Genomic DNA, 15,885 nt, shown 5'->3' with positions numbered 1-15,885 from the left:
ATTCAAAGAACTGAACTGAGCTTACCTATGATGGTCCATTCACTGTTATCTCATTAGGCCACCTTTAAAGAGCTGCATGCACACCATGGATAATTCACTCACACTCCCTCCTCCTCCCAGGAGGACTGAAGGAACTCAGCATCACAGTTTAGAATCAGCATAAGGAGCAACCAGGCCTACAATACTAAAAAATAACCTAGTCTTGCAAAGAAAGCCTTTTACACTGAAATTTGCCCTATGAGGAATGCTAGAATTTTGGAAATACAGCATTTCTTCTGTGTTTCATGACAGAGAACATAAGTTATATAACTTGGCATGTAACACTTTAAAAACCTAGTGGTTTCTTTAAAAAAATTGCATTTTAAGTTATGGACACTGCAATGACAAATCTTTGAGAAGTGGAATGTGCAGCCTTGTCACTGTAGGAGATGAGGTTTGAGGCACAAGGTCCTTAGACCACAGAGCCAAGTAAAGGGAAAAGAATTCCAGCTTTTATGTCACCAAGGAACTACCAGATTAACTGTAGATAAGTTAAAACAATAAATGAAAAACCCAGAAACACACTCAAGACATCCTGAACTCTGAAAAGCATTATGTTATACATTGTTTATTCAAGACTCCTTTTTCCAGTTTCTGAGGTTACTGGCATACATTCTGCAAGACTTCCCCCTTCCCCTTCACAACAACTATTTGAGCAAATTAAAAATGAAAAATTCTTCTATTTGTAGCAACTGGCCAGGAACAACACAAACAAAAAAAAATCCTGTGCTTCTTTGTTTCAGGTTTCAGTCAGAGTCACATTTACATAATGCCCGGCAATTTTCAGATTTCTCAATGAGCCCTGTACAGTACATGAACAGATGTGATTTTGCCAGTTAGAATAACTTTCTGATCATTCTGAGCATTGGGCTATTTCCTGTTAAACAGACAGCAGACAACTAAGACATGAATGAAATTATGACATGACGTTCTAAGTTTCCATGTCCTACAAATAAAATATTTGTTTCAGAAAAGTAAATTGTAAGATTACAAACTTTCTTACCATTTCAAGAAGAAAAATAGATATTTAAAAACTATACCCTACTTTCACTTTAGTATCAACATTACATCCATCTGAAAGAGATAGTTTATTGTAGGATATCAAAATCAGTTGCTGTTTACCCTCATTTTTCAGAAACACTTCAAAAGGAAATAACCAAGAGTTTATTTCTTAAAAATACCACTATAATGGTCACTTTTTTGATGCAATCACAGTTAATTCTGTGAAAATCGTGATTCATAGTTTTGTGTCACTCTCCCTATCTGTTCTAATTTGAATTAACCATCTGTTTTAACTCTTTTCCACTGCAAAAAATACTGAGCTTTGCTACTAATAAACCTCAGTTGATTCTATTTTGCCCATTTATCTCTCACAGGCATTATAGATGGCATCAGGTCTCCACTTAATCAAGAAAGCATTCCTTCTGATTTTATAATTTCCTCTCAGGCATGAGCACAGCAATGTCACCTCAAATCCTCTGCCAAATCTAAGATTTAGGGACTCTGTAACATCCAGAAAAAAACACAGAGGCACCCTCTGATGAGGCATTGATCATCCTATAGTTGGCAGTCCAGGCAGCTTTCTTTAGACCAAGGGAGCCAAGCACTGTCACTGACAGGATCTTTAGTGGGAATATCTAAGAGTTTACAACCTCATTATTCTACAATTTCAAAGCACTAAACACAAAGGAGTCTTAAATTATGTAGGCTCCTTTACCTCAACTGTTAGACTTTTCTTTTATTTTAAGGCATATTCACAGAGCAGCATAAAAGCCTAGAGTGTTAAACATACTTTGCAGGTTTTTCTGGTACACAGAGAAAAAAGAAGAGTATTTTCATTTGTTAGCAGCCCAGAAGGTGGCAAACGTTCAGCTATTGCTAAACTCCTCTTAAGTAATTTCAGCATAACATGATAATCACTATAACCACAAATACTTCAGGAGTTTCAAATGCCTGAAGATAGAGTTGATGTCAACTCTTTTTCCAAGCTTGCAGAGCTTATTCATAACAAGTCAGCCCTTATGAACTGGAACCATTCAAAAGAAAGCCAACAAGGGTATTTTTAGGGGCAAATACTCCTAGGCACGAAACAGAATAATAAGCTCTAGAGGTTCACAGTGAAACCCACACATCAGTGGCCAGCATGGGGACACACACTATTTCCAGCATTCCATTGAACCATGAGCAAAATTTCTTTCCAGCTATGTCAAACAGGAAGTTTCCAAACATTTCAACCAGCATTAACATCTATAACCACTGTGTGGTTTTTATAAATAAAAATAATTATCCTGCTGCATAATTTGCACATACACAGTCCCAGTACCTATGAGTGCTAGCTCTGGGGAAGTTTATGCATATAAATTCACCACTGGTTACAAGAAAAATCCTGAGGAAGCTCTTAAACACACAAAATCTTAAGCCAAATACACCAGTAAAGCAAACACCTGGCACTATAAATGAAAAATATTCTGTTGCTCAAAGTTAGGAGAAGATTTAAAAAACGTCTATGTGACAGGAATCTACTATTGCAGAGTCCAAATATTTTTTATCCAGAGTGTTTCATTTGGGCCTTGCTTTGGTTGGTTTGGGGTTTTTTTTTTGGGTAGAATTTTTTTAGTGGTTTGTTTTGGTTTTTTTTAATGTGGTTAGAAGGGGGCAGGGGACAATGGCAATGCAAACAGTGGCCAAATTTGATTCACTCATCCTACACAGGGGATCAGCTTCCACTGTCTGAGGCTGGAAATCTTATATTGCAAGTGGATTCTCAGCAAATCCTTCAGAATGCAACAAAAGCCCTGTGTTCAGCACTTCGAAAAGCACACCAGGTCCTGTCCTCCAAGGGAATCGCTCACAGGACTAAAATAATCCCTGCTGCAGGTTTAGCAGCTGTTCAGAGTGACTATTTCTGTTTGGGTAGTAGGTGTTTTAAACACCCCTGCAATAAATGGGCTCCATATTGCTGATGTTAGCAGAAAGTCAGGGAGATAAGGAAGCACACCTAGGGGATAAGGAGCACACAGTCTCTCAGGGACCTAGAGCTCATTTAAAGTAAGTGCCTCCACAGACAGGGTACCTGCTCCTTTTGATGTCTTACCTTGCAAGATATGCATACACTTCCACTTTGATCTCTAGGAACACTCACTCATTGGCTTTCTTACCTTCACAGGTATGTAACTGAGCAAGAGCATTGGTCTCATCTTGCCCAAGGCACTTTTCTTTTAATATGCCCCTGATAGTGATTAGCAAGCATAAGACTGGGGCTTAATAAGCAGAAGGCAAATTTTACAATGTATTTCGTTAATTATTAATATAACAAATTCTTTCACAGGCATTCCAAAACTACTTCAAATAGGACAAGGCCAATAGGTTTGCCCACTTCTCGTGTTTCACTAAAGCAACACAATGTTGGAACTAACCAGTTTTGCCATGGTCTATTTTTGGATGCAGAAAGTGCCCTAAATAATTATGACAAACTAAGATGCATTTACAGCAGTCATGCAAAAGCTTAGACTCCATATAATAGATGAAAAAGAAATACAAAGGGTTTCAATTTGTACATTTTCTGCTTTCCCTTGGAAAACTTGCTGCGACCCTGCTTCAGGCTATCAGCAATAACCTTTGATTACCCAAAGCATATCCTTGTCAGCTAAGTAACACTGATGAAGGAATTCCTTCAACATCCTATCAACAATATGGCTCAGTCTTTCGGATTTCTGCAGCCAGAGAGAGTTATGAGCTTAACCAGACACATCAAGGTACCCTGAGGCTTGACAGAAAAATAAATTGAGAGAAACTTCCATTTCTTGAGTAATCTAAGACACTACTACAACTGAAACTTTGATGAAATCCTCCACTGTTATCATGGTAATTACCTTTCAGAAAGTATTTTCTTATTATTTTTCAATTCTTTGTTCTCCAAGCACCCTTTATTAAAATATGTACAAAATTCTCTCACTCCTACAGTAGTTTTGTTGACTAAACACCTGAAGAAATTAGAGGAAAAGGAAAGGATTTGTTCTTCTGAAAAGGATTTTATCATCCTGCTAGAAGACAAAAAGCTTTTAAGTAATATCTTGGGTTAAGCAAATAAGAAAAAAAGATTCAATTTAATTGTGAAAGCTGCTGCTGTTTCTACTGCATGCTAAACAAACACGTATAATTCTGAAAGCCTGTTTTATTCAGTCGTATCAGCTGTTCTGATGCAAGATACTACCTCTGCCTAAGCCTTGATCTACCCACATTTTTTGACTGCCAGATCTACAGCAAACCATCACCAAGAACACGAGTCCAAACAGCAACTTCTCCAATTCCCTTTCAACAAGGCAACAATTTCCCAACCACAAATCAGAACCTGATAACAATATCTGTGTTGCAATAAAAAATACTGACCTTTAGAGGAAACAAGTTACTATTCGTATTGTATTTCCAGCACTGAGCTTAACTCTCACTGCTGGAACTGGAAGTTTCCATGAACAGTATTGAAATAGCAACTTAATAAAAAAAGCTTAACAGACGAAGTAACCTGCATTGAATTGCTCCATGGACAGTCTGAGCATATGCACCCAGACAAGGTTAGAGCAGTACATCTACTACCAGGCAACGACAGACTCTAGATTCATATTTTTCAGTAAGAAACCATAGCAAAGGCAGTGACAGTTCCAAAAGAAAACAAAGCCTTCTAAAGTCAGAAAACTGATAGAGAACAAAGTTTCATTTCCTAAACACAATGAAATTTCTGTCAATGCAATGGCAAAAGCTTTGAAGTTCACTTACCAAAGTTTTATTAAGTACAGTTCTCATCAGCTCAATAGAACAACAACTTTCAACAACTATAAGTTGTTGTCTTAGTTTCAACAGATATACAGTGAGCAAAAAACAGCTTTCACAGTCAGTTTTTCAGCTAGGTCCCACAGCCAGCCACCCCACTCTATCCTAAATGCCTTTCAAGAAAAAGATGGGCCTTGTACCACAGTTCAAAGGTAAATAAATCTGAGCTATTTTGGAGGAAGGGAACAAACTCAAGAGCTTACCCTGCCATACTGTCACTTCTGTGCCACAGCCCAGTTTAAATACATTCACTGCTTTCAGCTGTGGCAGTAAAACATAGCAAAGTACCTTTTAACAAACTGCAAGCTGACTTCAAAAACAAAGAAAAAGATCTTATTGTGTCAAAAATCTTGAGAAACCTCTAACAAGAATGTAAATGAGAGAATCTGTAGTAACAAAACTTCCAAATTGATTTAAGAGTTCTTTACTTCTGTGACCTGAGGCATGAAGCACTCAGCTAGCATTCCAAATGCACCACATCTTTTTTAATTGAATCAAACAGAACGCATCGATCAAAGCTGTTTAACCCTATGGAGAAAGACTAAGACCAAAATTCAAAGTCACAATCTTCAGAAATAAAACAACCAATTTAGAACATATAAAAAAGGATGAGCTTTAGACTAAATATCAGTCAAATTTACTTTGGAAAGATGACTCCAAACCAGATGTATCATGGAATGGTTTGGGTTGGAAGGGATCTTAAAGATCATCTTGTTCCAACCTCCTGCCATGGGCAGGAACACCTTCCGCTATCCCAGCTTGCTTAGAGCCCCATCCAGCCTGGCCTTGGACACCTCCAAGGCTGGGGCAGCCACAGCTTCTCTGGGCAGCCTGTGCCAGGGCCTCACCATTCTCACAGGGAAGAATTTCTTCCTCATATCCAATCTAAACCTGCTCTCTGTCAGTGTGAAGCCATTGCCCCTTGTCCTGTCACTCCAGGCCCTTGTCAAGAGTCTCTCTCCATCTTTCCTGTGGGCTCCCTTCAGGCACTGCAAGGCCACACTGAGGTCACCCCAAAGCCTTCTCTTCTCCAGGCTGAACAATCCCAGTTCCCTCAGCCTTTCCTCCCAGCAGAGCTGCTCCATCCCTCTGCTCCCCTTGGTGTCCCTGCTCTGGACTGGCTCCAGCAGCTCCCTGTCCTTCCTGTGCTGGATCCCAGGGCTGGATGCAGCCCTGCAGGGGGGTCTCAGCAGAGCGGGGCAGAGGGGCAGAATCCCCCCTCCCCTGCTGCCCACGCTGGGGGCTCAGCCCAGCACAGGGGGGTTCTGTTGAGCTCTCACCCACAGCACCCCCAAGTCCTCCTGCCAGGGCTGCTCCATCTGCTCATCCCCACCTGGATTGAACCCAGGGGTTCCCCCTGACCCAGGTGCAGCACCAGCACTTGCTCTTGTTAAACCTTATGAGATTCCCATGGGCCACTGCCCGAGCTTGTCCAGGTCCCTCTGGATTGTCACTGCACCCTCAGCCTGGTGTCATCTGCAGACCTGCTGAGGGTGCCCTCAATCCCAATATGCCATTAATGATGATATTAAGTAACACCGGTCCCAGTATGGTCACCTGAGAGACAGCACTTGTAACTGATCTCCACTGGGATTCTGAGCCATTGACTGCTTCCCTCTGGATACAACCACCCAAGTAATTCCTTTTCCATCCAGCAATCCACCCATGGAATCCATGTCTCTGCAATTTGGAGAGAAGGATGTTGTGGGAGTCAAAGGCTTTACAGCAATCCACATAAATGACACCTGTACCCCTTCTCTTGTCCACTGATGGAGCCACTCCACTGGAAAAGGCCACAAGGTTGGTCACACAAGATTTGCCCTTGGTTGTCTCAAATAACCTTCCTGTCGTCCCTGTGCCTTATCAGAGCTTCTGAGAGGGTCTGTCCCATGATCTTCCCAGGCACAGAGGTGAGTTTGACAGGTCCGTAGTTCCCAGGGTCCTTCCTCCCACCCCTTCTAAAGACAGGTACAACATTTCTTTCCTGTCACCTGGAATTTCACCTGATTGCCATGACTTTCCAAGTAGCACTTCAACAGCAAAGAACAACCTTTGTGGTTATAAATCAAAAAAGAGAAAGTATAGAAAACCCTATATGGAAACCAACTGATTGCTATACAGAAGTCTAACATTTCCTTATCCAAGGATAAAGAAAGGTATGCTCATGCATTATACATTAGCCTACTCACATTGCTTATGAAACAGACTGCAGTCCTGCCCTTTTGGAAAGAATACACAGAAAAGTCCAAAGAAACAGACTTAAGTAGTAGTGTTTACAAAATGATGTAAAATAAATCACCAAAAGCACAAACACAAATAAGCCACCTATAATAAGCATCAAATACATTTAAGCAAATCTTCGTGAAGGCCCTCATTTAAGGTATTGTCATTTCTGATCATCCTTTATTGGATTTAATTCTTTGAGTTCAAATTTGTCCAAACATAATCATCCTAGTTTACAGAATTTTCATTCTTATTAACTCAGCTTTTATGCTTCCAGACATGATTACTTGATGGAAGACAACAGCTTGGTACGGAACAGCCAGCCAGAAATCACATTCTGCTGCCAAGTATATGATGCCCAACACACATCAAAATATCCCCTTTGGTCCAGAATTCTTTTTTTCCTGACTTGCCTCATTTTATTTTGAAACACTCCTAGCAAGGAAGCCTGCTCAGGAAGTTGCCTCAGCATAAAACAAACCATACAGTAAAATTGAGGTTGGAAGGACCCTCTGGAGATCAGGTAATCCAATCCCCTGCTCAGAGCAGGTGTGATAGCTCAGATTGCTCAAGATCACAGCCAGCTCTGTGAGAGTAGAGGTCCCACAGCCTCTCTGCAGTCATCCTACAGAGTACCCCTACAACAAAAGGGGTCAAGGCTTAGAATACAGTGATTTTAAAAGAACTTCTTTATAAATAAGACAGATATATTTAACATAATAGTTAATATGTCTCCTCAAAAAACTGTACCTGTCTACTCAACAAGAACCTCACTGGCATTAGGTCCTTTAGAAAATATATTGAAAAACCATGGGAGATCTGCATCAAAATGTAATACGCTGCCACTACAAAGAGCACAGTTTAGTGGTCTAGAAAAGCTTACATTTAAAAGGAAATACAGTACCAGGTCACCAAAATCAAGCTGTCATACACAGGTCTCTGCTAACAGAAATATTCAGACAGGTTCCCCTGAGCTGTTTTCATGTTTGCTATAGTTCAAACTCCAAAGAGCTCCCTCTCAAATGGCAGAAGTTTGTCCTACTGAATACAGCTAATTTGAACAGTGTACTTACCTCCAACTGTGCCAGTATTGACACTGTCAAACCTTTCTTTTTGCTCTAAGAAAAAATCTGGTTTTGTAAAAGTATTTCTGCTTTCTTAAGTTTCCTTTCTTTAGACCTTAAATTAGCACAGCATCTGAAAGCCTCTGTCAGACTGGGGCAGAACAAATTACTGGTATTATGAAGTACTTTATATTGTCTTTCTGCATGTACCCTTTTACATTGAGATAAGCATAACTTCTCTCAAAAAAGTTTACACTTATATCCAGATACAAACAGGAAACAGGCAGTACATTCACACACAGTCTTACACATTTGTAACTTATGTATGCTTACAGTAGCCTGCAACAGTTACTTTAGATTTAACATTTATCATTTTAAAAGCTACTCACACATGCCCTTCCTTGACACTAAAAATTGACAAAGGTTCAATTCTGAATTCCATACCTTACCCACATGGATGATCCTCAAGTTTGTGCCCATTAAAGTCCTCAACAGAACTAGGTCAAAATCCAAAAGGTAATTTCTACCCCAAAGGCTATTTCTGCAGATCACAATAACCAATGTGTCTTGTATTGCAACTCTTTCCACAATTTACAGTGCACAAAAATCAGATTTTCTACAGTGAGAATAAAAAATAAAATCAAAATATTGAATAAAACATTTGGATTACCTCCCAGAAGCTATCACTAGAAACTTCTACGCCAACGGAATCATCGTATGAGCCAGACATTGCTACGTATGATGAGCTTGTAAGTATTCAGAGCTTAAACACCTTCAGAATCTGTAAAAACAGGAAAAAAAAAACATTTATGAGCATTATTAATGCAGTGGAATTATGAAGTTATGAGAAAAAAATTATGTTAGGCAACGTCATTCAATATTCATATCTAGAGGTGCCAAATAAAAACGAGAAGTAACCACACAGGCCATTTTGGAACAGAAAACTTCTACCATACAAAGTTTGTGGTTCTTATCATGATTTTGGTTGTCCAGAAAACACTCAATGCATCTGCTTATATCACATTTCACTACTCTTGAGTTTATTTAATGATAAAATTTCCTATTACAACCAAAAGAAAAGATTGAGCAGCGAGATGCTTACTCATTAACTACTCCACTTTCAAAGCATTCCTATGAGACAATCAACTGACCTTTGCTTCTGCAACAACCACCTGCACTGACTCCTATTTCTTTTCCACTAGAATCTGTGTTATGAAACCCACCGGAAATATTTAAGGCCAAAATTTGTTGATTTAAAGAAAAATCAATGTCTTCTTGTCATTTTTCTATTTTAGCAAAACAAAAAACCAGAACTCCCATCAGCTCTGAATTCTGTACTTTATTAGAAGTAAGTAATTACTTTAACAATTCAGGCATTTTCACTTTTATTGACACAGCTGCAAGGAAGAAAAATATAATCTATCCTCATCGAAGCAGATGACTTTATAAATCACAAGCTATGAAAAAGGTTAGGGTTACCCTAAGCTAACATGTAAGATTAACATCAAAAACATAACTGAGACGAAAATCCAGGCACTTGCATCCACAAATGCAGTTTGTGGGCTGGAGACCAGGAGGTAGGAGAGAGAGGAAACAGCTGCCTCCCAAAACACATGCACAAATCCCTGTCTGATCTCTACAGATACTTCGCCAGGTTCTCCTGTTTGGATGTCTCCTGCCAAGTTTATCTCTAACTACTACCAGGGATACATACAGGTAAACAGATTTTACCACCCTTTGTGGGATGAATACTTTTATCAGTAGACTGTAAGTTGAAGCTCCCTCTCTTTTTTTGCCCTATCAATCTTGCTTCCCTTAATGGACCACGGCCCCTCAAAAGGGGGCAGAAAACGTCTTCAAACCTGACCTTGCTGCCCCAGTGGTTATGACAAGCTGCTGAGAGAAATGGCATTGAAAGCCTCCCAGGCAAGGAGAATTCAACACTAAATTAGCATTTCTGGGATACACTGACAATAACGGTGCCATAAGGGTAGGCACTTGTTCATAACAAAACCCAGCTACTGAAACAAAACAGTTCTTTGGACAGTTGCAGCACAAACATAACAAAATTACTCTGGCTGGGAAGACAAGCTGTTTCTTCTTATCAGTTTTTCATCCAATTCATTTACATAATGCAGTTCCCAAAAAGCTTACATAACCTTAATGGTGAATATGAAACTAAAAACCACAACAGGAACACCAGTTGTTAGAATTTTATTTTTAAAAGACAGCCGAAATGTAAGAAGGGTTCTGCAAAATGGCAAACTAGAAAGGAAAATCATATAGAGACAAATTATTTTTACATGTTAGTGTAACAATCTTCAAATTATTTAATTAGTAATTACCAAAAAACCAGCATTTCCACCTGTGCTTTTACTGAGCCAAGAGGGAAAAGCTAAACCACTATTCAATTGTCAGTTTCTCTAGAAGCACACCTTTACCTGGAATGTGTTCTTTCCAGATAAATTTTGTCCCTTGCAATTTTTACAATACATTAAGGTAAGCAAAGAGCTCATTTATAAGTGTTGGTATTTTCTCATGCCCTTTTTTAGACAGCTATAAGCAGCATAAGGAGGAAATCAAAGTGCAGTAAGCTTGCAACTAGCTGGACAAATTCAAAAGAATAGTTTAAAATTAAACAGCCGGGCACACCATGCGGAACAAGGGACGAATGAGGTTCTGAAGGTTGTCAGGAAGGGTTAGGGCAGCTTTTCTCCACTACACCAAGACCTTTCAACCAAAGTGCTCACTGCCATTTGGAAGAGATCTGGAAGACAGCTGTAGAGTTCAGCATCTTGGTAAAAGAAACCCTGAAGTATAAACCTGAAGGGAAGTTTCAGCAAGTCATCCACCCCACTCTCCCAAACCACACAAGCAGTATTTTTCCCCTCCGATTACAGAGAGAAAAGACAATGAAAGTGTTCTGAAGTAATAATACAGTGTCCACTTACCTTTAACAAAAGAGCTTAAACTATATCATTCCTGCAAATTTACCCTGAAAAGTCAAATGGAAAAACTGAAAAAGCTCAAACACAGGAATATTTTCTTAAATGAGGGAACAGGTTGTGGTGACTAGGTTTTTAAAAAAACCCTTTTATTCCTCCTCAACTAGAACTACGTAATACACAGAGTTATCCTTTTTTTCCATAGAAGCATGAAAATGATCAGCACTCAGGAAATACTGATGGAATTAAGGTTTTAATATGCCAAATACTATGCTGTGAGAAAGTATGAGCAAGCGTATTTAGGGAAATATTGTGAAGTCATAGCAACAACTGGTACAGAAAAACACTATTTTTTACAGCCCTACTTAAAAATAAACTGTATACTGAGATAGGAACATTAAGTGGCGTGAGTCATGCTACCCTCACAAAATAGAATTATTACAGCAGCCAGGCCTTTAGCACATTTTTCGTCAGGGTTTGGTCCTCCCATCCTCCAAGTGAATTTGCAGAGGTTTCACAAGTAAAGTTCACTGCACTCTTTTTTTGTTTTGCAGGGTCTTCCATTTCACTGTAAACATATGAACAACTACAGCTGTTATGTAAAATCTAGAAAATTTAGACAGATACAACAAGAAAGATGAATTCTGCATAGATTCTCCACAAATGATCACCTGTGTCTCCCAGGGCCGGGGGTTCTTTGGTCAGCTGGATTGCAGCAGAACCTGTAACTCCATAGGAAAGCACAGTGCACACGCCCACTTCCTATATTCCCACAACAGTTTGGCTTCATCCACTTTTTTTCTTCTCATTCCACAACTCCAGGCCCATCTCTTTAGCACCTTTTTCTTGTCTCCCAACTGCTAAGCACAGTGCTGCAGCCACCAAAAAAAGCAGCACAGAGAAAGCCTTACCAGTTCAGAGCCCCTGCTGCCTTTTGTCACAAGCACACTTTAGCCACGAGAGCTTATAAAGGCTAAAAATAAACCACAAAGTCCAACTGCAGAAAGTAACTCCATACTGAACAGTACATACTGTAATAGCTACGGAAATGATGCAAACAAACAAGGCTCCAGTTTCTTGGCCCTGGCCTTTAAGCAATTCTTGTAAATTAGGATACATTGATCTTTGACACAAGGAAATGGACCAATAAATAAATGTGGCTTTTTTTTTAAAGCTTCCTCTTAGGGAACATTCTAGCCATGCTTTATACTAAAGACCTTGAATTTCTTCCTCACTGCTAGTGCCCTACTGTGTGAAAAGAAGCGCTATAAACATCCTGGAGGCTTAACACACAAGGATTTTAGGAAATATTAACTAATAATGAGCAAGCAGACCTTCAGATACCACACACAAAACCAGCTGAACACAATATGCTGCCTCTGCTCTCAAGAAGTTGGTTTTGATGTTGTTACTTTGAAAGCAATTTGCAAAGTTCCTTGCTTTGTTCATGTTGAAACACTTGATTTTTTTTTCAGTGCAACAAATGCAGACTATTAAGAAGCTAAAATATTCCAGTGAAATCCAAAATTTCTCTTAAGGCATTTTTCAACAGGAAGATGGGGAAAAGCTTTTAAAGAAATCCTTCAGTTAAACCCCTTCAAGCTTGTAATAACAATTAACTCCGATGAACTCTCACTGTGAAACAGGTGAGGTTGTTGAAAGTGAGATTTTAACATTCTGATCTCTTTAGGAAGGTTATGTTTATTTTGAAAATATATTTCACTATACTCAAAAAGATAGCATTAAAAAAAAAAAAAAATCTAATTACAGTCCTGTGTACAATGGCCTTTAAAGCACAGCAATCACTAAACTGTGGCTCTAGGTGACAAACTGGTCCACAACAGAGAAACATCTCAGAATCAGAGAGTGACAGAAGGTTCCAAGCATGATCAGCCCAGGTTGTTCAGGGCTTTTATACAGATGGATCTTGAAACCACCAGGGATGGAGATGGCACACCCTCTCTCTTCAGCCTATTCCAGTGTTTAACTGTCCTCAAGATGACATACAGAAGAAAGAAATTAATCCGTATTTAGAAAGCCAAATGGCATTGCCATGCATTGTCTCCAAGGACTCTACAGATGCAAGCTGATACAGTCTAGCAGCCTCTAGAAGAGAAAAGCACCTGGTCACACTACCTTTTAAACTTATTTTTGGAATGACAGGATTTGTCACCATGGATCCAACCTGTCAGGATTCCAAGTCTCATGACTAAGGAGTGAGCTACTTATGTATAAGAACATGACTCAACTTCAATTAGCAGCTCCTAAGAACTTTCAGCTATAGTATTTTGCCTTGTTACTCACTGAAGTCTCAGGTTTTGTTCCACACGGAATAGGAAGGAAACGAGACTCCATTGTACAGAAACAAATACAATCTGTGCTTTAAGTGCAAACTACTGTGGTTTGCTACCAAGTGTACCCACCACGAATATGCTCAATCTCATATTCCCTGGTTAAATAAAGCAATTTAGATATTACTTTCTTTTCTATTTTGTCCAAAGAGCTTGGTCTATAAGAGTTTCCAGTTTCTTCAGGGTTCAATCTGTTTACTATTTACACAGAAAAAAGTGACATAACTTCTTTAGCAATATTGTGAAATCATGTAACAAAAGCTGTTAAGATTCACAGCTACTGACACTAAAGAGTCCATAAATTAATATGAAAAGTAAACATAGGAAAAAAAGTATGCTTTGGTTTACACATCCAAGTGACACCAAAAATTCCAGCCCCTGGGTGCAGGGAAGAAATGCATCAAACCATGATTAATCACTGCTACTCAGTGCTGTGAAGTCTTCTAATTGTGATCAGCAGACATGACTGCATTTTATTAACAGAAGTTAGGCTTTAGCTTTTTAAAGGTAGAGTCTCAAATCGATGACTTGGGCCTAGTTCTTCTTCAATCCATAAAACAGGGAGAATAGCACCCTTTTCCACGGGGATTTAAGATAATCCCTTAGTCTCCATCAAGAAAACAACTACAGCAACAAACACCAGAGAAAAGTCCATAAAAGGAAATTGAATCACTACTTCTTTGGGAATTCAGCCTCTGTGTTATAGTTGGCAGAGCCATGGACCAAATGATTTTCGGAAAGAAGTGGACAGCAACCTATTTGGTGAACCGTGAGCACGAAAGGAAGGAATCCAGGAAATGCACGCTGTTACAGACTGTGCAAGCTTATTTCCTACCAGGCACACTCCTCTGAGACTGGGAGCAATGTTTATTCCTAGATTTTCTAGTTTGGATACCTGAATTATTTGCCACCTAGACATTTTTCAGTTAGCAGATAACATAAAATGACATTAAATAACAAAAAGCTATCAGTTCATAGTAGTTATTCATAACCTTGACTAACAAGAGGCTCTTTGCACTTCTGTCAATTAAGGAAACCCCTGAGTTGAAGGTTGCTTGGTCCACAACAACCTCCTTGGTATTGGATTATATTCACCCATGCCCAAGTTTGCTAAATGCTGTGTGTGAAACCACTGAAAGTAGCACTCATTCACTGCCCTAAATATACAAGTCATGAACACACACTTAAGCCATAGTTTCAGCACACATCAGATCGCTAAAGAGATTAAACTTCTGTGATAATTACCACATGTAAAAAAATCCCACACAACTCTAGTGAGGAGACAGTCTCTAAAATTAAACTCTTCAGGCACATTAACACTCTGTGATGCAATCCTACAGCACATAAATTTCACAATGCATAATAAAAGGAGTAAGAACAGCCATTTTAGTCATAACAGTCTGATTACTTTATTAAATAAATGAAACTTAAAATTACTGATCAAGCAATTTGAATAACACACAGCACAGAAGTGTTGCAGAAGTAACACACCTGCAACACGAGGCAATGACCCAACGTAGTCAAAAGGACTCTTAGCCTGCACATTTTGTACAATGTACAAATACTACCTCACACTCACACTCTAAAGAAGACTGGCAGAGCCCTGGAGCTGGCAGCTCTTATCTCCTGTCCTCCTTCCCCATCATTAGTGGCCAGACATGCTGGTTAGACATGTTGCTGTTACACGTGCTGGTTTTTTGCACATTCACAACCTAACCATCCTGCCAGCACAGGCTTCCTCTGTGTTTTTCCAACTAACCAGGAGATAGATACCTTAAATAGCACAACACTGACTTTGGGGAAAAATTATTTTTTATTCTCAGCTTGACAAGCCAACATGTGTAGGTGTAGTACTTTCATTGTGCAATTTTTGTTCTAACCAGGGAAGCTAGTAATTGCCTTCAGAGGCTTTGCAGAGGTTTCTATTTTAAGTTAAACAGACACTGACCACAGAAATTATTAACACTGCAAAATACATACTTTAAATGGCATAGATCTACCAGCTAAGGATGCAAAGTTGACAGAGTGATGTAGGGAGCTTTAAAATACTTGCATATATCTAAAACAAACCTTAACATTTTCAGACTATACTTTTTTTTTATCTGGAGGTATGACGGAAAAATCCACATTAACATTTTCTTCACTGCAGGGGAAAAAAAAGGCACATAAAATTTGGCTTTGAGTAAATTTTGCCAGAAAACCAGCTGAAGAACTCGGGATTATTTGTCAGTTAAAATAACATCAAAAAATACTCTCTGATTTTTCAAATCAGAGGTTTTCCACTGTTTTGGATCGAGTGATCAAAATGATAAAGCGCAGGAAGAACTTTTTAATTACAAACGTTCACTCTTTTCTAACGTTCACCTTTGTAATGCCTGTGACATCACACACTAATTCATATGTCCTGTCAAAGTCTGCCAAAATTAAATTAACCAT

General features: G+C 39.1%; 1 protein-coding gene across 9 annotated transcripts in view; it reads right to left on the bottom strand.

Annotated features, from left to right (window-relative positions):
* PACSIN2 (protein kinase C and casein kinase substrate in neurons 2) overlaps window positions 1-15,885 on the bottom strand; it is a 54,030-nt gene that overhangs the window by 17,492 nt on the left and 20,653 nt on the right. For 2 of the 9 annotated variants that reach the window (XM_082280248.1, XM_082280256.1), the window contains exons 1-3: window positions 11,770-12,003; window positions 11,105-11,666; window positions 8,824-8,934 (exon numbers count right to left, since the gene is read on the bottom strand). In XM_082280248.1, the coding sequence (XP_082136374.1) occupies window positions 8,824-8,883 (60 nt within the window). In that variant the 5' untranslated portion in view covers window positions 8,884-8,934; window positions 11,105-11,666; window positions 11,770-12,003. The other 7 variants (XM_082280251.1, XM_082280255.1, XM_082280250.1 and 4 more) reach the window with 6 other exon arrangements.

The sequence above is a fragment of the Coloeus monedula genome, assembly GCF_965178545.1.
Source record: "Coloeus monedula genome assembly, chromosome: 4".
Taxonomy (NCBI): domain Eukaryota; kingdom Metazoa; phylum Chordata; class Aves; order Passeriformes; family Corvidae; genus Coloeus; species Coloeus monedula.
The sequence above is the reverse complement of the archived record's forward strand: the minus strand, read 5'-3'. Positions and strand labels throughout refer to the sequence as shown.